The sequence below is a fragment of the Idiotropiscis lumnitzeri genome, chromosome 12 (assembly GCF_059441095.1).
Source record: "Idiotropiscis lumnitzeri isolate Australia: NSW breed Sydney's pygmy pipehorse chromosome 12, RoL_Ilum_1.0, whole genome shotgun sequence".
In the NCBI taxonomy this organism is placed as follows: domain Eukaryota; kingdom Metazoa; phylum Chordata; class Actinopteri; order Syngnathiformes; family Syngnathidae; genus Idiotropiscis; species Idiotropiscis lumnitzeri.
Genome location: NC_142402.1, coordinates 5,593,416 through 5,616,535, shown reverse-complemented (window position 1 = coordinate 5,616,535; position 23,120 = coordinate 5,593,416). Strand labels below are relative to the sequence as shown.

The 23,120-nt window shown below is 37.8% G+C and overlaps 2 protein-coding genes across 4 annotated transcripts; one reads left to right on the top strand and one right to left on the bottom strand.

Annotated features, from left to right (window-relative positions):
- Nucleotides 1-1,742: 1,742 nt before the first annotated feature.
- On the top strand, nucleotides 1,743-13,189 carry trnau1apb (tRNA selenocysteine 1 associated protein 1b). Of its 2 annotated transcripts, none has more exons than XM_088311386.1 (9): nucleotides 1,743-1,891; nucleotides 2,304-2,401; nucleotides 3,028-3,127; nucleotides 3,991-4,043; nucleotides 7,403-7,531; nucleotides 9,199-9,315; nucleotides 10,124-10,430; nucleotides 11,790-11,829; nucleotides 12,522-13,189. In XM_088311386.1, exons 1-9 carry the CDS (start codon nucleotides 1,856-1,858, stop codon nucleotides 12,656-12,658), a joined length of 1,017 nt encoding a protein of 338 aa, XP_088167512.1. In that variant the 5' UTR covers nucleotides 1,743-1,855; the 3' UTR covers nucleotides 12,659-13,189. The 2 variants fall into 2 exon arrangements, with proteins under 2 accessions (XP_088167512.1, XP_088167511.1); XM_088311385.1 differs by having other exon boundaries at nucleotides 11,787-11,829.
- Nucleotides 13,190-13,945: 756 nt separating this feature from the next.
- On the bottom strand, nucleotides 13,946-18,087 carry fitm1l (fat storage inducing transmembrane protein 1, like). Of its 2 annotated transcripts, XM_088311471.1 has the most exons (3): nucleotides 17,872-18,087; nucleotides 16,115-16,562; nucleotides 13,946-15,342 (listed from the first exon to the last, which is right to left on the bottom strand). In XM_088311471.1, exons 2-3 carry the CDS (start codon nucleotides 16,291-16,293, stop codon nucleotides 14,712-14,714), a joined length of 810 nt encoding a protein of 269 aa, XP_088167597.1. In that variant the 5' UTR covers nucleotides 16,294-16,562; nucleotides 17,872-18,087; the 3' UTR covers nucleotides 13,946-14,711. The 2 variants fall into 2 exon arrangements, with proteins under 2 accessions (XP_088167597.1, XP_088167595.1); XM_088311469.1 differs by lacking the exon at nucleotides 17,872-18,087 and having other exon boundaries at nucleotides 16,115-17,398.
- Between the last annotated feature and the right edge of the window lie 5,033 nt (nucleotides 18,088-23,120).

The window sequence follows — 23,120 nt, the reverse complement described above, 5'->3', positions numbered from 1 at the left end:
AACGAACAGAGGTGTGCTCAGTTACATCTCCAACTTCGTTCTGGAGCACACTGCAGCACAATGTTTCGGCATTCTTTATTTTATTGCCATTCATACACACGCAACGTGCGGATGCCTTTGCCCTCCTAGTTTAGGGTCATTGTATACTCGGAACTTATACCATCTGAATAACCATATCCAGACTCTGATTGTGTGCTTCAAGAAGATCAGGAGAACCTTATTCATGCATGCAAACTTGGCGGTCTCCTTACTGAACTCCCTCAAAATAGCATCAAACAGCTGCAGGTCATTCAGAACACTGCACCCTGGGATCTGACCGGAACAAAGTGTTCAGAACATCTGGGCTTAAAGGCTTTACACTGGCTCCCGTTCAACTGTAGAATAGATTTGAAAATTCTGCTACTGGTCTATCAATCAATGAATATTTTTGTTCTTGAATACATTAAAGAAATGTTGATCAGATATTAACCCAGTAGCTCTGAGATCTGCAGAATTGGGACGATTAATGTAGGCCAGAGTTAAAAATAAACGTGGTGAAGCTGCATTAAGCTGTTATGCTGCACACAAATGATGTCCATTTCAGCATTTGTCTTGCCGTCACAGATGGGCAAGATACACATGCAATGGGCATCAGCAAGCTCTAACGAAGGTTGAAATTTGATATTAAGCGCTAGAACATTGTGGAAGTAATGTTTAGGAATTTTATAAAGCAACAGAAATATCACACATCAACTTAATTATGTATTGAGTTTGGATGGCTTGCTATAAAATTATCAGGTGAATTTTTCATGTTACTATATTTATTGAAAACTATTATTGTAATGGTTATGACATGTAAAATGAGCTATGCCTACTGATTTAGGAGCAGCAACATTCACACACACACATCCCTTGAAAGTGGATATTCTGGTTCCAAACTTGACTAATGAATAAGTGAAAAAGTCTGTCAAGTTGGAAAATACTATATACTGTCCCAGTGGGCATCTGATGTCAATTCAACGTCAATATTGGTCCGTGCTTCTTTTGGTCTTTGGGTATAATTATGTTTGGAAGCAGACATTAAATATGGAATAACGACCAGTTATTTGATTTTCATTTTAATATCGAACCACTAAAATTGAAACACAATTCTAATATGTTGCCTGGAACAAGTAAGGTAAGGTCTAAAAACGGTGTGATGTTCAATTTTTAGTTTTAAAACGAAAATAGCTCATAACTTAATAACTTAATAGCCAACTGGCCAGGAGGTGGCGATATGTACTGTATTGCCTCAGCCATCTTCAGCCAAATACTAATACAATACAACTTTATTTTCCACAAACGCTTATATATATATATATATATATATATATATATATTTATATATATATACATACATATATATATATATATATGTATATATACATACATATATATATATATACATACATATATATATATATATGTATATATATATATATATATATATATACATACATATATATATATAAGTGCCAATGTTACGCTCATAAAAGTGTCCCTTTAAAAATTTTCGTATTTGGGTATTGTCCATCAAGGTTTTTGTCCCTTCATAATTGTTATTCCATAATGTAATCTTGGTGAAATGCCTCGAACTAAAAGGTTATGTTGAATGCTTCCACAATAGGTTGTTGCTGTTCCGCTCCAATACTACAGACGGCAGCATCTTATTTATACGTAAATTAAAAACCCCGTAAAAAAAAGGAAAAACAAGAGTAAGAAGGCCTACCGGAACTGTAAAGGCAACCTCAGACGGATAATAAACACCAGTCGAAAGTGTTTTTCGAGCAAAAATTTGCATTCTGGAAGCCAACTTTTCTTCAATTCAGTTAAAAAGATGTTTAACAGACAGACGAGTCTCTGGATGGGTGATGTATGCATGAAGTCCTTTCACTTTGTAGCGTTAGATTCATTCTAATTTTAGCTAGTTCTGAACGCAACACAAGCGAAGGTTACATTTACTTTTTCTGTAGACAGTCTTGTTAAATTGCAATTCCTTCAAATATTTCTATGTGACTAACCACTTCAACCTGTCTATAGATATGTTTTCATAATCTGTTTATGGCCGTTAGACGTGATGATAGAGTAGCCACTTTTTCTGTCGATTATTCTAATCATATTGCAAACGTCAGTATCTTTTACTTGATCTAACAAGATGCGTCACTCGGACCAATTCTGAATGTTGCTAAGCTTTAGAATGTGAACTAAAATAGTTGTTTACATATATATGTTTTTGGTTGCAATTAATTGATTGATTGTACATTTTCTTTCACCCGTTTGTTTAGTTGGACCCATACATGGATGAGAACTTCGTCAAACAGGCTTTTAGTGCGATGGGGGAATCGCCGCTTGGAGTCAAAATAATCACTCACAAGATAACAGGGTAGGCGACATTCAAATATTCGTGTTACAGTATACCTTATGATTGTGGTTTTCAACCTTTTACACCATATGCTACCAACAAAAATACTTCCCCTCTAATTACCACTACCATGATTAAAACAAAGTACAGTGAGTATCCAAAAAATTCTATTCCTAAAAACTATATTTAATGACTGTAACATTATGCGCAGGTTGAACATAAATTCTGTGATTCAATATGGGATTTTTGTTTTACTTAAGTAATGATTCAATGAAAATGTATTGCAGAGAAATGTGAAATAATAATGGGATTTGGTGAAATGTTAAAAAACAAATGATTCTTTAGGGAAGTCTGGGCTTCCTTGCTTAAGATGCTGCACTTCCAACCCGACTTCGGTTAAGCGGAAGTGCAATGATTATGCATCGTTCTTTTAACTTAAGTTAAATTAACTGTGCTTAGGCAGTGATTCTTTCACGTCCCACGACAGAGCCCAGGCACATACCAAACTGGCCAAACGTTTCTGTAGCAGGTTTATCCCTGGAGATTTGTTGAAGTCTACAGTCCCCAACCACCTCATATATTGCCTCAACAGATGATATTTAAGTTCCATCTGTCCCTGTCCCTAACACTCTTGTCCTGTTGTGCAGGGGTTCTGCAGGATACTGCTTTGTGGAGATGGCAGACGAAGCAAGCGTTGACCGCTGTGTTCAAAGACTAAATGGAAAACTGGTTCCTGGCTCAAACCCGGTATGACCTCATTACACATTAGTAGTTACTTAATTTTAACTATTTAATACAGTACATGCTTAATTAAAAAAAATCTCCATTGTATATTTAAATACTACTGACCTTCCTTTTTTCTTCAGTAGTAGTCTGTAGGTTATTAGCATTTCTACAGCACCATACAGAGTGGATAGTGGAACACAATTAGTAACACATCACACGAGAGCTTCGTCGCGCGTTGTACATTTTAAAATAAAACAAATCGGAATTCAGCCCTTTTCCCTTTTTTATTTTCAATAGTAAAAAAATAAATAAAATAAAATAATAACAATAATAATTTGATATATATCCATATCGACCGATATGACATACATGCGTCACGATATAGTTTTCAGCCATATCACCCAGCCCTAAGAACATGTATTGTGTTTTTGTTTCGGAAAAAGACACAAATTCAATTAGGACCCTGTAGTCCACTATTCCGTGTATTTTTCTGTTTCTGCAGGCAAACATAACACATTGTGCAGCATGTATGCATTTAGATGTGTTGGCATATGTTCACCATGACCGTCGTGAGTGACTGTGAACTAAGTGGTATATCAGAAAACTTAGTCTAGGGATGCATGAAATTACTGCTGTCCACTGGCCTGTACCTGCTGCTAAGAGGCTGCTTGTACATGAATGAACTTTGTTTGAAGCTGGTGAATAGAGTCTCTGGTAGCAACTAACAGAGGAATGGGCTAAAGGCTGGTCTGGGTGGAGGAGGTACGTAAACACAAATAACCATAATAACATCTCTCTTTATTCCCAGCAATATCAGTGCTATACTACAGGACTTTGCAAAGATTGTGGTTGGCTTAGTGTGTGTTCTCTTTTCCCATTTGCAGCCTCGAAAGTTTAAGCTAAACTTTGCCACCTATGGGAAACGGCAGGAGGCAGGGTAAGTTTGAGAAATCGGTCTGCTTGTGCCCTTCTTTTCTATCAAGTGATTCATTTTCTATAATTATTCCGACTGAATATAACTAAAGAACAGTGCAAATGTGTCATCAGCATTTACAAAGTCAAAAAAAAAAAGGCAAACTATATCACAGTGGCACCAGAGCTGTGAGTAATTGATGCCCTCAAGTGATTCATTTTCTATAATTATTCCGACTGAATATAACTAAAGAACAGTGCAAATGTGTCATCAGCATTTACAAAGTCAAAAAAAAAAAGGCAAACTATATCACAGTGGCACCAGAGCTGTGAGTAATTGATGCCCTCCTTCAGCACACCTGATTCAAATGATCAGCTCATTAGGTAGCTCGGCAGAAGCCTGATCATTTGAATCAGGTATTTTGGAGGAAGGAGACATCTAAAACATGCAGGATAGTGTCTCTCAAGGACCGCATTTGGACACCCCATGTTTAATTCATAAGCATACCATAAACAATGACCCCAAATCACATGGAAGGTCGTTTCAAATTCTCGCAGCGTACAATATTGCTCCCCCATTAAAAGTAAATGTCTGCGAGCTAAGCATGTACAATACAGAATACCGATATGGCAATGGTACTCTCAACTTTATTCTATTGTTGTAACTGAATAAAGCTGCTATGTATGTTTCTGTCATATTTAAAATGTATATGAAAAAAATCCTATACAATAGTATTTGAATTGAAAAAAGGGGGTTGAACTGACTCATAGCCACATTGACGTTGCTACTCTGCAACGACAGTTATGGCTTGAGGTTGGCACGGTCGCCTCGCTGAAATACGTTTTAATTTATGACAACGGCACTAACACATCATGATGAGAAGCCTTAAATCTTCACTTTAGCAGTCACCATGTTGACCACTTACTCGATGAAATGGAGACAAGCCATGGTAGCTCAATAACCTCTATTGTAAAAATTAACGGTTATTGTAGCACTTCTCTACTATTTGACTGGGGTCAGATGGTGATGTCAGTGTAAGGAGAGGGGATTGTGTGCTTGTTCCACTTCAGGTTCGCAGAGAAAGTCAGATCATATAAAACTCTTATAACAATCCACCTAACATCTCAGGGTTTGCTACAATACAGGATTCAAAACAATTCTCTCTTGCTTTATTTTTTTTAAAAACTATGTACGGTACTAGTCTTATGTACGAGAGCAAGTAGAGACTCATTAAAGGAATCTGAACCTGATTGGCTGAGCATGTTTCTGAATGCAGATGAGTACATGAGGCAGTGGATAGAGCGAATAAGTGATTGAGCGAGCTTGTTTGGAGGTGTGCACTAAGTATTTTTTTCACTTTGTTTTTTATACATTTGTGCATTTAGGTACATGAGTGAAAATATCAACGATATCATTAGTTAGCCAACATCAACTTGAACATAATCACCTGAACATGGACTACAAAATAATTTGAAGACGTTCAACTCCTAATTGACCGTTAGAAATCAACAGTTCATAATATAGTTGGCGCTTGCAGTGACGTAAAATTGCACGGCACCTCTGTCACTAATGGATGAGTTTCTAATACAGTGCCATGGAAAAGTATTTGCCACCCTTCTAAAACTTTAAGATAAAAAAAAAATGTAAATATCTGGCAAAGATAAACTAACTAAACACAAACATGCTGTTTTTAAATGCTTAGATTTATTAACAACCAAAAAATGAATTTGCTTTTGCCAATTACAGGTAAAAAAATTTTCACTTAATTTCACTAACCACACCCAAGCCTGATTACCTCTACACCTGTTCTGTCAAGAAATCACCTAAATAGACAAAATTTGAGAAAATGAAATTGGCCAAAAGATCTCAAAAAGTTGCAACAAAATGCTATAATCCTAGAAATTCAACAACAGATGAAAAAAAAAAAGTAATTATATAATCACTGTAAAGGTTTACAAAGTCATTCTTAAAGCTTTAGATCTCTAGTGAATCACAGTGAGAGCCATTATCCACAAATTAAGACAACATAGCACAGTGGTGAACTTTCCCAGAAGTGGCCTGCCTCCAGCAATTACCCCAATAGCACAACGGAACCCAGGACAACGTCGAAAGAACTGCTGGCTGCCCACACAATGAGGAAAAGACTGGGCAAAAATTATATCCAAGGCAGAGTCCCAAAGCGAAAACCACTGCTGACTAAAAAGCACATAAAGGCTTGTCTTACTTTTGCAAAATGGTATCTGAAGGACAGAGAAATCATACATCCACGAACGTGCATCAGGCTGAGAGTGTTGAAGACTTTTAGGAGAATATTTAATGCACTTGTGAGCCAAAAGTTGAACTTTTGAGGTACATGTAACATAGCATTTCATTAAAAGATCATCATACCAACAGTTACAAATGCAGGTGGGAATGTGGTCTGGGGCTGCTCTCTGCTTCAGGACCTGGATGACGTACTATGATTGATGGATCCATGGAATCTACTCTTTACCAGAAAATCCTCTGGCAGAATGTTTGTCCACCAGTTTGTAACATCAAGCTGAAGCGCATCTGGGCTCTGCATCACGACAATGTTTTTTTAAGTGGCCTTGGCACAGTCCATACTTGAATCTGAAATGCTGTGGCAGAACCTTTGAAGGCCATTCGTGTTCAAAAACCTTCTGTTGCTGAATTAAAGCAATTCCTCAATTAAGAGTGGATCAAAATATCTCACTCCCAGTTATTGAAAACATTTGATTTCGGTGCTGCTGAGGGTGGCACAACTAGTTATTAGAATTATGGAGCAATCACTTACCTCATACAGAGCCGTATAGGATTGGATTTTTTTCCTCCGTTAATAAAAAGCCTAAATTAAAACGGCATTCTGTGTTTGTGTTGCATTTGACTAATGTTGAAATGTTTTGATGGAAAACATTTAAGATATCAGCAAGGGTCCAAATAATTTCATTGTTTTTTGTTTCTCACGAGTACGGAAGATAAAAAAAAATCCTACTATAATAATGTCAATGTAAAATTAAATTGGCTACTGACTGACTATTAGCGTCATTGAATCCATACTTAATTTATATAGTACCTGTCAAACTAAAATAGCCACGCAAAGTGCTTCACAGGACAGGTAACATGAAATCCCTCTGACCTGCCTTCCATTTTCAATTAAACTGCATTTAAAATATATATATATTATATAAATTATTAAATATATGAATAAATAAAAAGATTAGATAAAAAAATGAAAATTTTTATATGTATGTTTGTATGTAACGTGTGTATGTGTGTGTGTGTGTATGTATATATAGTGATCACTTGACATTTTGGTCTGTGAGTATATTGAATGTACTGTATATCAACACATAAATAATACTTGTCTTTGTCTCTTGTCCAAGGCCAGAGTTCTCAGTGTTTGTTGGTGACTTGTCCTCTGAAGTGGATGACTCCCAGCTCCACCAAGTCTTTAAGAACTTTCCCTCATGCAAGGGAGCCAAAGTAGTCACCGACCAATATGGCTACTCCAGGTACATCAGCTCAGAGTTGGACCCAGCAGCTACTCCGTTTGGACGAAATCTGTACTTGGATATGGTGTATACCAGTGGTTCTCAAATTTTGACACCAAGTACCACCCCAACAATTAGCTCTCCAAGTACTACCACTATGACGAAATTTTGTCTTTCTCAGTCACTACGGTATATTTCTCAAATCAGAATTGACATTTGCAAAACAGGAAGTGTGTTTCTCAAAACAATTTGAACAAATAGCAAAACATCATGGTTCTGTGCAAATGCTGTTTTCTTTCTCCAAATCCTCTCAAAAGTAAATATGTCAAGTCTTTGTGTCATTGGGTGCAGAGAAGACTTTCAAATTGTTTCATCGCGTTGATTCATTCATGTTCTACAAATGCAATATTAATCCGAATACCACGTTTGGACTAGTGGTGCAGCATAGATCATATTAATTTAAAGAACACTTCTGACTTCCCCTTTAAGTTTTGATAATTTTTCTAAATTGAATGTTACACTTTTGTGTATGTGTAAGATGGATTGGAAGAGACTGGGCGATATCCACATTTCATTTTTACTGTTTGCACTGTCATTAATTAACAAACAATCTCATTGGCTATGTTTACATTGCAGCTCAATTGCGATTTTATTTGCGCATATGCGACAGATCAGATTTTTTTTGTTTGTTTAAATTTATTTTTTTCCCTCAAATCTGACCTAGGCCTCTTTCATATGTCGATATAAATCCGATGTGTATGTGATGCGTCTGCAAAATGAACGCATACCCGCGCACATCCCACCAATGTGTCATCAAATTCCCAGTATGTGTTCTGCTCGAGCTTGAGAGAGTGCACAGGAGACTACTGACATCGTCCGTGAATCTGCAAAGTTATTTGTCTTAACATTTGAATTTAATTTACTCCCATTCAAAACGTGACACATTGAGTGGGTATTTGTGGTGATCGTAATTCGGCCATGCAGACATTTAATTTATTGGGCGGCGATGACATGACGTCATCTTGAGTAGATGTCTCCTTTGCTCTGTCTAATTTTTCTCTCATTCTCTCACACACTCTTTCTTCTTCTCTCCCTGACCCTCAACTCCCTCAGCCATTCATAAGTCACACAATGCAATACAATACATTGTTTTTACTCGCAGGGTTACCTTTTAAGGCGTCCCAGAAAATCTGACATTTCAGAGCTTATCGACAACACAACTGTTGTGTTGTGAGTGTGACGATATTCATTGATCATTTTGCGTACCAACCGAGAGAGCCGGTACGTGTACCACACTTTGAGAATCACTGGTGTATTTTGATATAATAGATCAGTATTATAATAAAGCTTACATAGTAATTTACATTTTTTTTTTGTTTCTGTTGTCTAGTAGCTTCTGGATAACAACACATGGGACCTTGATCACTTGCTACATCCATTTTCACTAGAAGCCTGAAGAAATGTTTTCTTGTCATCTTATGCTAAAACTATTGTTTTCCCCATATAGGCTAAGCAAGAGCAACTCACAATTGAAGTGATGCTACTTCATGTTAAAAGTAAAACCACAAGTTTCAGTTCTACCATAATAATACCCATCTATATACTGTTCTCAATATAAGTTGCTTTTCAATTAAAAGTGAAATATACGCCGGCATGGAGAGGAGTTCTGACTGTTGATTTGCTTGCAGAGGTTATGGATTTGTCAAGTTTGGAGATGAAAATGAACAGAAGAAAGCAATCGAGGAATGCCAGGGCACGGTGCTTGGAGGAAAGGCACTCCGACTCAGTCTTGCTGTGGCAAAGACGTAAGATAATTATATCATTATCTTTCTCCTCTTCTTCATCATCATCATCATCATCATTGTTTGACATGTAAAGAGCTAAAGCCCGGACAGTTTGTGCTCTTGGAGTCACATTTCTTATAACAAAAAAGTTGATTTACATAATTACTGTACTTAAAGAAAAGAAAAAGGTTTCTATATATAATGTTTTGGCACAGTCTCCAATTTGTTCCCCCTTTCCTATGATAACAAGAACAACGTATCAATGTGAACAGTTGAAGCACACAAGAACAGAAGTCCGATATTATAAAAAGTCCAATATCTATGTCCATAGTTTTCATATCCTTTAGAAGTGTCGACTTGTCTAGTTAAGCTACATACTCAAGTGCTTTGAATTTGATTGCACTTGAACTTTTTGCAGTAGCTTTATTTGTGTACCTTTTTTTTGTGCCATATTGTGACGGAGCTGCTCCGTCACATCATCCCCCTCCTCCCGGAGATTGACGATGTGCGACACATATAAACCTGAAACATTATTATTATAATTATTATTCTTATCATCATCATTATTATTCTCTTACCACTCCTTGTTGAAGCTGGCGTTTAGTTTAGAAAACCATCCATCCATATATATATATATATATATGTATATATATATGTATGTATATATATATATATGTATATATACATATTAACCATAACACCGATGTGGCCTGTGGCAAAAATGATTTTGATACGCACCCCCATTTTCATATTACACCGTGAAACATTTGCCTTTGAATTGTCTCTTTCCAATGAACTTTACATAAATGTTTACTCATTTGTTCTTTAGCCAGAAGATGACCCCCTGGGCAGGCCCGAGTCAGAATTACCAGACCAGCTACAACCAGCCGCCATCTAGTTATTATGGGAACCCCAATGGTGGGGGTCAAGGTTACTACTCTCAATGGGGCAGCTACAATCAGTACAGCAGCTACAACAATGGTGGCTACAACAGTGGCTACAATAGTGGATATAACAGCGGCTACGACAGTGGCTACAACTACGGCCCCTACGGATACCCACCACCCAATCATATGGTGCCGCCACCTCCCACGGGGTTGCCGCCCCCGTCTTCTGATGCGACAGGAGATGTGCAGGTATGTGAACTTGAGTGACATTACTGCTTAAGTGAAAAGCCATCAAAGTATTTCACACCAAGTACCTCTTCAAAAAATACTTGACTCTCCGCTAATGTATTGTCCTTGAAAGTTAAATACAGCTGAAATGTATGTAACAGATAGCGCCCGACCAAAGTAATTATTTTTTTTTAGGCCGTTGCCTGTTCCGATATTTGGCCGATGAAAATTACAATAACCGATTAATCCAGGGTTGTCCAAACTTTTGTAAATAATGTGTCGGGGCCCGACCATTCAGCAACCGGTTGCTTAATATTTTTCACTGCTTTCGTTCCCAGTCACATTTGTCATAGTTTGCATTTTATTAACTGGCACTGCCTCTTTGATATTCAATTTCTTGAAAATAGTCACAGTTTCTTAGCAAATTAGACAAATGAAGTCTTTTTTTTGTATTTTAGCAAAAAATATGTCAATTCCACTTGTCCTGGAAACGACGGCCTTCTCTGTCGACTTTCCTTTTCTTTGCAACAGGTGAAATATAAATAATCTTAAAATTGATCTGATGAAAACATACAAGTCAACCAATAATAAAAGAATAACAATACTGACATAGTAACGGCAGGATGAGGATCAATGTAACGCCCGACTTAATCGCCTCACTGTAGCCGGTGGTGGGAGAGAGCATGAGAGCGTGCAGCTGAGCAAGTAAAAACACAGAGAATGACAGACAGGCTGCCTGAGTTGATTTGATGTTCAATACTTAAATTGTCTCGCTAAAAGTATAAACTTTCTATCTCCTTTGTAGTACCGGCTCACTGGTTAATTTATTCAAGTAAAAAGCTGAACAAAATTGCCGGCACACCACAAAGTTGGAAGGAGAAGCCATGCCTTTGTCTTCAGAAAGTCACTACTGTAGATCATTTCCACCTTGAAAAGCACCATACCGAGCGATAGAATATACGTATTACAAAAACCCACGTTAACATAAGAATATTTTTCCTCCTGGCCGCATTCCCTTACCTTGGAAAAAATGTGAACCAGAAGCTTGTGCGCCTCGAAATCTCTCCAGCGGAAATATGTCGTGCGCCTCCATACATAGATTCCATTTCACCTCCTTTGAACATGGGCTGCAATTGACCCAGGGCCTTATTTTGGACATGCCTGGATTAACTTGTGTACCACAAATTGTATTTGTACCACACTTTGTGAACCGAACCACCGGTTTAAGCTGATTTTCACTTTATTCCAAGGATTTCAAGCCACGGTCAAATGCGGTTGAAGCTACTTACAAATGACATAATCTCTCTTTGAGTTTTCTGCCTTTGATAATGTTCATAAGCGTACATCATCATTACCTGAGTCTTGATTGGTTCTCAGCAGAGTCAAGAAGAGACTGGAGATGGTGAGGAGAACGCAGAAGGTAAAATGTCTCTCTCTCACTTTTACTCTGCAATGAAACAGTTGACCTGTTTAGAGGAACCCCTGAAACGTTCATATTGTTGTTGTCTGATTACAACTTCTAATCACTTACCGGTCGGTCATTTAAGTGCTATTGCGTTGCATACAATCAACTTAAACTTTGAACTCGTAGGACGGAATGATTACTTTTTTTTTTAAACTTTATTAATGAAAATCTAGCATTACAGTTCACCCCAAAAAATCGGAAAGAATTCAAACTGATCTGCTCGGCACTCATCCTTGATGTACTTAACAATAAACTAATAAGAATAAAAAAATACAGTAAAAAGTCAGAGGAATAATCTGAAAACTAAGTATTTATATCATTATAAAGATAACGATGGCCTTTATTAGTCCTATAATGGAGATTATATACATTCAAGGCTTGTTTGGTATTAATGTTTTTCTGAACGTCTTAACGTAGTTCAAGTAAACCTCTCTCAATTTTTAAAACATTTCAATCGAAGAGAAATAAAATAGTACTTGTTTTGTCATCTTTACTTAGCTAATTCTGAAGAAATTATAGCGTGACATTAATGGTTGTTATTGGACCGCATCAATATGTTAGTTGTTAGGGTAACATTTAGTATTCACTGAAAGTACCTTTAGTTCCACATTGCTTTGCGATGGTGTTTATTCTTTGGTGTTTTACAGTGCCGTTCCAAGAATGTGATGTGGACCAGTGGAACACAGATTATATTCAGCGTAGCGAGGAGATCTTTGATGCCTTGATGGACTGTCACTGGGAGCCACTGGACTCCTTTGACTCTGCTATACCGTTACTCCCTTGATTAAATTCAAATTCCATCCACTAACTTGACCCACAATCTCTCCAAATTGGTGTTCAGGATCTCTGTACTTGTCGTTGCGTCTCTAAACCCTGATCCACTACATGCAGTTCTGAGGTGTCGTCATCAAGTAGTACAAGTATATTTTGATTTTATTGTTTACCATGTTGGTAAGATTACGAGTCTCACAATAAGGCCCTTCATGCGACAGTATGAGTGGGTAATTTGACAACAAAGTGCTGAGGTCCCCTTTCTGATGTTCACATTCGTTGTAGCAGTGTACACCGAACACCCATGTACAACAAAGTTGTACTGATTAATGTTGATGGTCACCGCAGAAAATGCAAAATGACCCCATTGATCCTTGAATGTTCACTCCAGGATGGTACATTTTTTTTTTTGTGAATACATTGGATTATTGTTTCTTGATTCATGTTTTCATGAAGTTTTATGGATCGCGTAATTTTAAAGTAACCAACCGGGTTGTTGTGCGAATGCCTTCGGAATACAAATTACTTCATAGTGCTGTCAATTTCTACTACGGCAGTATCAATAACTGTTGCTTGGGATGAGTATTTTGTACATAAGGAATAGATATATCTTTTGTGAAACTGATCAATAAAAACAATTTCAAAAGGGTCTCCGGGTCTGCTCATTTCAGGTGGAGATGGTGAAATGTAGTGGATCAATACTAAAGATAGATATAAAGTTAGTTAAGGCCCAAATTATTACCCTTGCCAAATTAGCATTTTTATTAGGTGATTATCTAGCATGGAATACATGAAATGAGATGTGTGAAAAGGTTGTTTTTATACAAATACTAGCTGTTTTTTCTTTTTTCAATTTCACAAAAAGTTAAATAATTCTTACTGTTTCATAATGCAGATAAGCAAATGTTTAAAATTTTGAGTTGATTAGTGTGTTTTAGAATATGATAGAAATGATCAGAACCATTTAAAATAGTGCAACAGATTTTCAACTGCAAGGACAAAGCGCTTTAAATCAGGACGGAAGTGTGAGGCCGGAAGGGTGGCCCGGTCGTGGAATACGGGGGATGGACCAGCAAATTAGGATTAAGTGGCCATCTATGGAAATGATGGCTCCCATAATTAATAATTATTTAAAGTATCAGGCCGTTTGGCTGATTCACTTTTTGCCCAAACTGTATTCTGATTTGCTCTGCAAAATGCTCTGTCGCAGCAAGTCCGGAGACATCAACCATTGATGAAGTGTACAAAATAGTGATTTATTTCAAACATTTTACATATTCAACAACCATTTTCTCTGACATAACTACTACATTGCAGATGTTATTTTTTTAAGTCACACTTTACTTCTCAAGCCCGCACTATATAATGTAAAATATTAGAGACGTACAATAAATCTGCCTTGAAGATTATTCACTGGTGCCTCCAAAGTCAAACCACATAAAATGAGGATTTATTTAGTGTCTTTACAGTACATCTGTGTCCATAACATAAGTTTATTCCATGCTAAATTGAGCTTGTCATCCTGAAGCCATTGTTACTTAAAAATGTGTAATTCATACTTAGTGAACACGTGATCGTAGCACTTATCATTTCGAGCTGAAGTCTATGGAGATTTCACATCTCGTCTGACATGACGAAGGTTGCTAATCGCTTACCAAAGAAATTCACTTCTGATTCCCTAATGGTGGACCAACGGCCTGAAAATTTAGTTGTAAAACTTTCTCCTGTATTGCATTCTGTATTTCAGTTGTCGGCCATGTAGCTACAATACAACAGGAGTTTTTCCAGTTTCTCTTTTTTATGGCGTTTCAGAACAGAATTGGCAGCAATGCACCAACATATTTCTGACAATAGTATAGAATTAGTAGAAACAAAAACACTTTTGGCTTCAAATGATTAGTTTTAGCAGTGTGAAAATTGGGCTTGCCCTCTTTAACACTTTTCTACCTCGAAGATACTCAAAGCCCCTTCAAGTTTAACACACTGATAAGGTAGCACTAAGGAAGAAACTCATAATCCCCTAGCACACACACTTTTGTATAGTTACTCAGATCTCTTGTTCCACATCAGTCTTGCTTTTTGAGCAGTCCAAGTCCAGGTCTCCCAGGGCAGTACCAGCAGGGACTCTTACAGTACCAGCCTTGATACAATCCCCTCCAACTCAAACAACCAAGAGCCCCTCCTAACAGTTGAGTGGGGAACTGGGGGAAGTAGGCGAGGAGACAGAGGAGCAGGAAGAGCCAGAGGCTGAGCAGGAGAACACAAAACAGGAAGAGGATCCTAAGCGGGGCGTCAGAAAACCCACCCAGGCTCAGGTAAGGGCCGAACACCGCTGTTTCTTCAGCGAGCAACAGGCAGCAGAGACACAGGAGGAAAACGTCCTCTGAAACCTCATATCCTCTCCATTGCATCCCAGCTTTAAGGCATTCTGCCTTGCTTGCTCCTTCTCGCAACACCAAGAGAGGCTGACTGTCGTTGATCTCCGAGCTGCCCGGGAGGGGGTCGTAGCAGCTTCCTGTAGCATTTTCGAGAATGTCCAGAAGTTTGCAGAAGACAAACCACAGTCCACCAGCCACTCCAAGCCGGGAGAGATGACGGAGTGACAGCGAGAGGGAACGACGGGAGGAGAAGGACAAAAGGAAGACAAAGGAGCCAACGAAGATGCACGTCCATCCCCATCCAGATCGCAAAAACAACCTGGAAATACATAATCAGCCAATCAGTAATTAAGGTCACTACAGTGGACTACTGGTTAGTATCTCTGCCTAACAGTTCTGGGATTTGGGGTTCAAATATCATCTCCGGCATTTCTGGGTGGCATTTTTTATTTTTTTCCCCCATGGTACTCCAGCTTCCACCCACAGTCCAAAAACATGCATGTTAAGTTCAGTGAAAACTCTAAATTGTCCGGAGATGGGACCGTTTAGATAAATGATTGGTTTCCAATCTATGGTGTACACCTGTGTTCCAATGAATTATTGAATCTGTAATCCTAACAAGGTAAAAGTAGAAATAACATTACAAAGGTGTTTGTTTTTGCTTTATAAGCACAGCATTTTTCTTATCCTCAGCATGAAACAACGGCAGACAGCAAAGTTGGGACTGTACACCTGTCAGTTAATCACTGATGGACTCCCATTTTTGCTGATGACTGACGGTAACATTAAAACACTGATGGAATAAGCATCGACGTAAACATTTTCACCACAAACCAGGAGAAAAAGCATTTTGGGGACGAGAAGCACGAGGAGGAGCAGTAATAGTATACGAATTTATACATTGGTCCAAACTGTTTCTGAAGGAATACAATTGAGTGCTGTTATCCCTGCAAACATGTTTTATTTTAACTGACTGTACTAAAATAGCGGTGAAAAAAATCTTAGTTCAGAAATGAAGGAATCACGTTAAAGGTAATGATGACGAAAGCTTATTGACACGCCCACCACTGGCAGACAGGAAGTAGCCTCACCTGTAAAGGAAGTGGCTTCTCTTGGCAAAGATGCTGTGCTGGGACACCCAGAGACTCAGCACTGGGCCAAACATCACTGTGGCAGACAACGCAAGGTGGAAGTGTCGACGGAACAAAGTGTTTCCCAGCAGGTGGGCGACTAGGTCCGTCAGGATCACCAGCACCGTGTTGAGGATCATCTCGACCTACAACTAAACCTCTCACTGGGGCACAAGAAATTGCCTGCTTTCCGTCTTAAAGTCTTTCACAGTCTTGTACAGCATGCACCGTCACGTGAGATTTGAATGCAAGCTAGAATTGCATTGATGGAAAACAAAATATTTTTAGAATAAAAATAGTTAACCTACAATCCTGATTAAAAAGTCTAAGCTATGATTCCTTACAGCATTGAGAGAAAACAAATCCAGATCCTGCTGAATCGAAGCTGCCTTGATTCATTTCGCTGTGTCTGTGCAGGAGAAGTGGAATGAGCCAACTGGTTTGTGGTATTTCAGGCTCCAACTATGTGCATGCTGTTAAATCCAGCCGTGAAATTCCCATGTCACGGTGAGAAAGTCTAACTCACGGCAGTGGCGAGTGTCTATGAGTATTTTGAACTGCGGGAGAAACACGAGCTGCTGTCCATCTTCTTTGACTTTGGCCAACAATTTCCCATGCGTCAGTCCCTGTGTAATGGCTGACCCAACTCCCTCCACAGAGACTGCAGCAAACTCCAACCTGACAGTTCAAAGTCCAAAATCCCCTACCTCAATGCACACATGCTGGATCCAATAATACAGAACATGATCTGGACCTGGGGGTGTCATTGTTTGAAAATCAAAGAAAGGTCAAATAAAGCAATCTTACTGTATGTAGGATTTATCTCACCTGATGCACAAGCATAGGAAAGAACACAAAAAGTCATGAATAATTAACATGACCTATGAATGATGTATTCCTATTAAAATGAAGTGTGCGTGTGTGTGCGCGCGCGAGCGTTCGCGTGGTGTATTAATAGCCCTAACCTTTCTACTGTATCCAGGCTAAAGTTGAACAGCTGCAGCAGTCCATCTGTGTTTCCTTGCGTGTGTGTGTTTGTGTGTGTGTGTGTGGACCAAACAAACATATATTTTTGCTCAACTGTTACAATTTTACAAGGAATGTATCCAGAAATCAGCATTTACTAATGGAAATAATTTTATATTTTATCTATCAGTACATCTTGATTTAAGTAGCCCTACCCCAGCTGAATTTGAGTCACAAATTACACCCTGAACTAATCGTCAGACAATCGCAGTGTGCTTGCAAACAACCCATGACCTCTGAACAGTGAGGTGGACGTGCTAACCAGTCAGGCACCATAACGCCATGTTGCCCAGCTGTCAAACAATATTGAAATGGCAATATAATATCAATAACATATTTCAGCTGCAGCTCTTGTGAAATGCGCTACTCTAATCAAGTTGTATTTTCCTACGCTGCACAATCCTTTGTGTGAATTATGTGCCCACTTTCTATAACAGTTACCGACTTAAACAATGTGAAGAACACCGATTGCTCATGTAGCGGCAAAGAAGGATGTCATAAAAAAAAAAAAAAAGGCCAGTGACAGGATATGTCACGTGAAACAAATGGAGCAAATTAAATAATAAAAAAGTGAGATATTTTAAATAAAACACTAGCAATTGAATACAAATGTAATATAATTTAAAAGGCTAATGTTGGGTTGACTGCATGCAAGTGTTTATCTGTGTTTGTGTAATTTTCATTTTGTTTACCTGAAATGATTTTAGCTCTACAGCAGAGGTCACTTTGATTCTACGTTTGACCAAGACAGTGTCAACACAAGTCGTGTATTCCTTGAGGTATCGTCAACCCATCACTAGCCCACTACCGTTGCAGTTTTAAAGTTGGCGTTAGTGGGCGAAGTATTGCACTGGAAGTGGTGTGTATGAGTTTCAAAATAAGAGCATTAACAGTAAGTACAGTGTTAACTGCCCTTATCTTGCCGATTTAACGTTTTATAACCCGTTAAGGGTTAAGTGTAAATGTCTTATCCCATACCATGCCTATTGGTCCCTTTTTGTCGTTTGGCTCATCTTAACTATTTAAGTTCCGAGATGTGTTCATGGGAAAAAAATGCAGAATGAATATTGTTGGCGGGAATGATAATCAATTTTATATTGACACACTAATGAGTGTAAAATTGTATATTTTCATTAAAACATGACAAAAGTCTGAGCCCTGAAAAGCCAAGGATGCAAATGAGTCCCATTTCGACTCTGGTCAGGAGTGCCCCCTTGTGTAATACTTGTGCTGTGGCAGGCCATCTTTGCTCAGATTTGACATGCACCGTGAGAGATTTTTTTTTCTGCCGACCTCACTTGTGTTATATGGTTGAATTTATTCACTCCATACCAGGGTTATTATAGTTTGGGATTTTTCATCTTGGTTTAGTTTTTATTTCGTTTTGACTTTTTATTTTTAAAACAGTTAAGTCTGAATTAGTTTTAAGAATGAGTTTGTTTTTATTAGTTTTGATTTTTGGGAAAATGTTTAGTTTAAGTTTAGTTTTTAGTGGTTTTAGTTTTTTGTAATCTGGTGTATTTGTCAGGTGCATTTTTTGAAAAGTAAAAAGGATTGTGCATTAAAAACTCACAAAAATGAAAACATTTGAAACATTTGAAAATTATATCAACCTACTAGAAATAATGCCCGATAAACATTAACAAATAAAACATAACAGTTCACTTAAACCTATTTGATATAGGTCCAAGAAATATGCAGTGCATTAATGCTGCTTCCAAAGTCAAAATGTAGATGAAACTCAAACATTCAGTAAATGTTGCTCAACTTAATGGTTCTACTCTACACCCCACTTTTGCAATGCTATTTTTTGTGACATTAAAAACACAAATTAAATCAATTCAAAAGTTACTCCACTATCAACGTGACCTATAATCGGTACAACTCAATTGAAAAAAAAGGAAAACTTTTTGAGAGGGGGAGTAAAAACAGATTAATGACTTTGTGTGCAGTGTGCACGCAATCTTCTAAATGGCTACATCGCCTTGTTTATAAATGGTTCCAGTTCCAGCAAATTAAAAACTGGCCCAAAGCGTGAAGTTGGCACCACCAAGGTTCAGGTATGGTGTTCTTTAGTGAGGAGCGGTGTTGTGTTTGTGCCCAATATACTTTTGGTAAGGTTTAGCCATGGATTCATCATCCCGTAACATATTTCCCATGTGTTAGTGAAATTTTAGTGTAGTTGTTAATGGTGGAAATCTGGGGGAAATTATTTATCACAGTCTATTTTTTTTTATTATAAAAACTTGGCAATTGAACAGGACTATGCAGACTTGTTAAATCACTACACATGGTCATCAAATTTAAAGCTTGCATATTGAAAGTGAAAGTGTGTATGAGAAAGAGACAGAGACAGAGAGAGAAAGAGAGAGAGAGAGAGACAGAGAGAGAGAGAGAGAGAGAGAGAGAGAGAGAGAGAGAGAGCGAGAGAGAGAGAGAGAGAGAGATAGGTGGCAGCAGTATGCCACACATGAGACCTGTCTCCGGGACCGTTGGTTATGCACTTGCTTTTTTTCTGCGAAGACGCAATCCTAATCAAAGTAATTCCAAATGGGGCTCTGCCGTTGTCTCCCAATTTTTGCCATTATTCTGTTGTTTTATTTTTATTTTCTCACCATCATTATCAACTTGTCATGTCACTTAGAAAACCCAAGTGTTAAATCAGACCACATGTAACTGTTGAGCATTAGATCAGCGCGGACGGCTACTCAGTAAATGTTTTATAATAGGTTGACTGTGAGCAACTACACAGTAAATTTGATAGAGTATGTATTACTCTAAAAAGAATATATTTGGTCTCAGTATAAAAGGAAAATTCTCAGAGTAAATTGTACGCTAAATATTGTATTCATAAATTTGACTCTTTTTACTGGGACTCAAATTTAGTCTTTTTACAAAATTTACTGTGTAGTGCTTGTACCAAAACGTGCTTGCATTGCCGGAAAATGCAAGCAATGCAAGCGTGTGCTATTTCATATGCACACATGCACACTCAATATTTAGCGTTGTAAACAGGTATGCTGTAGTATTATTCCATCCATTATCCGAAAGACAAACAACCTTTCACTCTTACGCTCACACCTAGGGACAATTTAGAGTGTTTAACTGAAGCACCAATCAGTCAACCACTGTAGTATTATATCATTTATTATTATTTCTAAACTAAACACATGGCTTGGCTTTAGTAGAGTTGTAGGCGGTGTGTGTGTCCTTCAATACTGCTGTGTAGGTTTAGGTTAACTCTTTCTCAAACGCTAATTGACCCAACTGGGCTTTTATTTTATGCAATAGGTCCACCTATGGTCTGAAAACATGTTTTCAGAGTAGAAACAATAATGATATAATTATCTAATAATTCTTGCAAAAGAAAAGGACAACATTTTTATCTTATTTAAGCATTCAAGCGCCCATCCCAATATAATTTTTGGGAGTTTATCCTTCTTTTTACTTGGCAATGACTGTTGATTTGCTACTTTTGGTAACTTGACGGCCACCCGTTTTTTCTTTGAAAATAAAATGGACCTGCTTGCATGGTTCCTGACAAGGTATGATCACGTAATGCCATACTTAATGATATTGGGAGGTTTGTGCCTTAGAGCAATGTCACGTAGAAGGCGGGCGTGGATGCTGATTCGTGTTATTTGGCACTGTCACCTTACAGGTTTCAATGCGTCAACGTGGACCTGGTTGACGTGATTGAATGGCCTCTTTTTGGGGTAGTCCAGCTATCTTCCATAGTCCCAAAAATGGTTGTCTCTCGCCATGTGTCAGCCCTGTGATTGACAGATCAGTCCACCCCAGTGAACCCCAACCCCACAGTGAGATAGCTAATGGATAGATGAAGATAAGCATTACTGACACATAGAGTACAATAAACAATAACCAAAGTCAATGTCCTATTGTAGGATTTGTCGTCAAATCACAATAGTATATATAATTTCATAAATGACACAAGTTTTCTGGTTTTGCCTTTATAGACCACCACAATGAAAACACATGAACAGTAAAAACAAAACAAAACGAAAAAAATGTAAAAACAGCTAACATTGACGGCCACCAAGTTAGACTTTCCCAGAAAACTCACAATAAAAAAGTTTGCCTTAATCCTTTATTCGTTATTTAAATGGGGGAACATGTGCGGCCCCTCACACTTCAGATCTATTAAGGGTCCTGTGTGGCAGTGTGGTCACAGTACCTGTCATCACTCTCATCTCTTCGAATCCACCCAACAGCCTGACACTGACTGACAAAACAGGCAGCTGTTTGCTGAATCAAAATTGGCTCTGCCTTGTCCGGCTTCGGAATATTTTCCATAACGGCGAGCCAAAAATTGTGATGAAAAAAGACTAGATGGAAGTATTGACTACAAGTCGGAAATGCAAGTTTTCAGATCAACTTTTCCTTAATATATATATATATATATATATATATATATATATATATATTAGTGCTGTCAAGTGATAATTCTTTTTAACTAATTAATCACAAAAAATTCCATGATTAATTGTGATTATAACAGATATTTACTTGAATAATATCTTGTAATTGATGCAAAATGACCAAATATGAAGTATATTTAATTCAAAGACTGTTCTAATAGCGTTCTTGGATTCTTGAATACGATCTAAATGGAGACATCTTTGCTGACATTTATTTTCAAAACTTTTCTCAAAACTTCACACAAGCGCCACACTCCAACAGTGTTGGTTTGCAAGGCCCAGTGGTAACTTAAACACAGTGTTTTGTTCTGAGACGTGCTAAAGACAACTAATGTGGCACAATATTTGCAAAGTATGCAAATTATTTTTTAAGTAAATCAAATTGAAAATTTTTAACTGAGTTAAAATTTTTGGGATTAATCACCTGAGTTATTGCTTTAATTTTGACAGTAGCCCTAATATATATGCATATATATTATGCAGACACACACACACACACGCGCACACACGCACACAACCAAATTAAACAGTCCAAAGATAATTGATTATTGCACACGTGAACAAAACTCTGATAAAAGGTCCCACAAAATCAGTCATACCAGCAAATATTTTTCAACATATCCATCGAAAACATTACTCGTCACCCACTTCAGCTGAACACAGCATTGTGAACTTCACTTTGGCCCAGCAACTTCGTGTTGCTGAGCCAAGAGGAACACATGCCAATAAAATGAGTGGCCAAGCCCATTACTTTGACAATGCTGTTATTGTGTACAAAACACATATTGTGAGTCTTCGTTTGGCTGGCAACTAGTCCAGGGTGTATCCCGGCTACTGCCCGATGACAGCTGGGATAGGCTCCAGCACGCCTGCAACCCTCATGTGGAGAAGCGGCTTAGATAATGGATGGATGGGTCATGAGTTTTCATGCAGTATTGTGAGCTTTTATTATATCGACGACCTACCAACAATCTCGTTAGAATTATCGTATCATGAGGTTCATAAAATGTTATCGTAGCCCATTGTGACATTTGGATATACGAAACATCCCTTTATTTATATGCAGAACAGGGCACTTGACCGTTTTTTGCTCTCTCTATCGCTATCTCGTTACCCATCAGGCCTCGAACCTCCTCATAAAAATTGTTGGCTCCTGACCCCATAGCATCAGACATGCAGTTATGATATCAGTCACCCAGGTAATTTTAAAATCTGGGCTTTTATAACTTATTAAAATTTTATATTTTTACAACTTAAATGTAAATCTTAAATAAAATGTTTTTTTTGGTTTACATATTTATTAAGAGAGATCTGAAAAAACATCAACAAGTGATTGATTGATTGTTTGACTTAAACATAAATAAACTTCCATACACATTTTCAAAAATCTTTTGACATTATTTGAAACATGAGTTATAACTAAGTTCAAAATTAAAATACCAGAGAAGACTAATCTTGGGGTCACAGAAATTTTTAATCCTACTACAGAATAGTGCCTCACA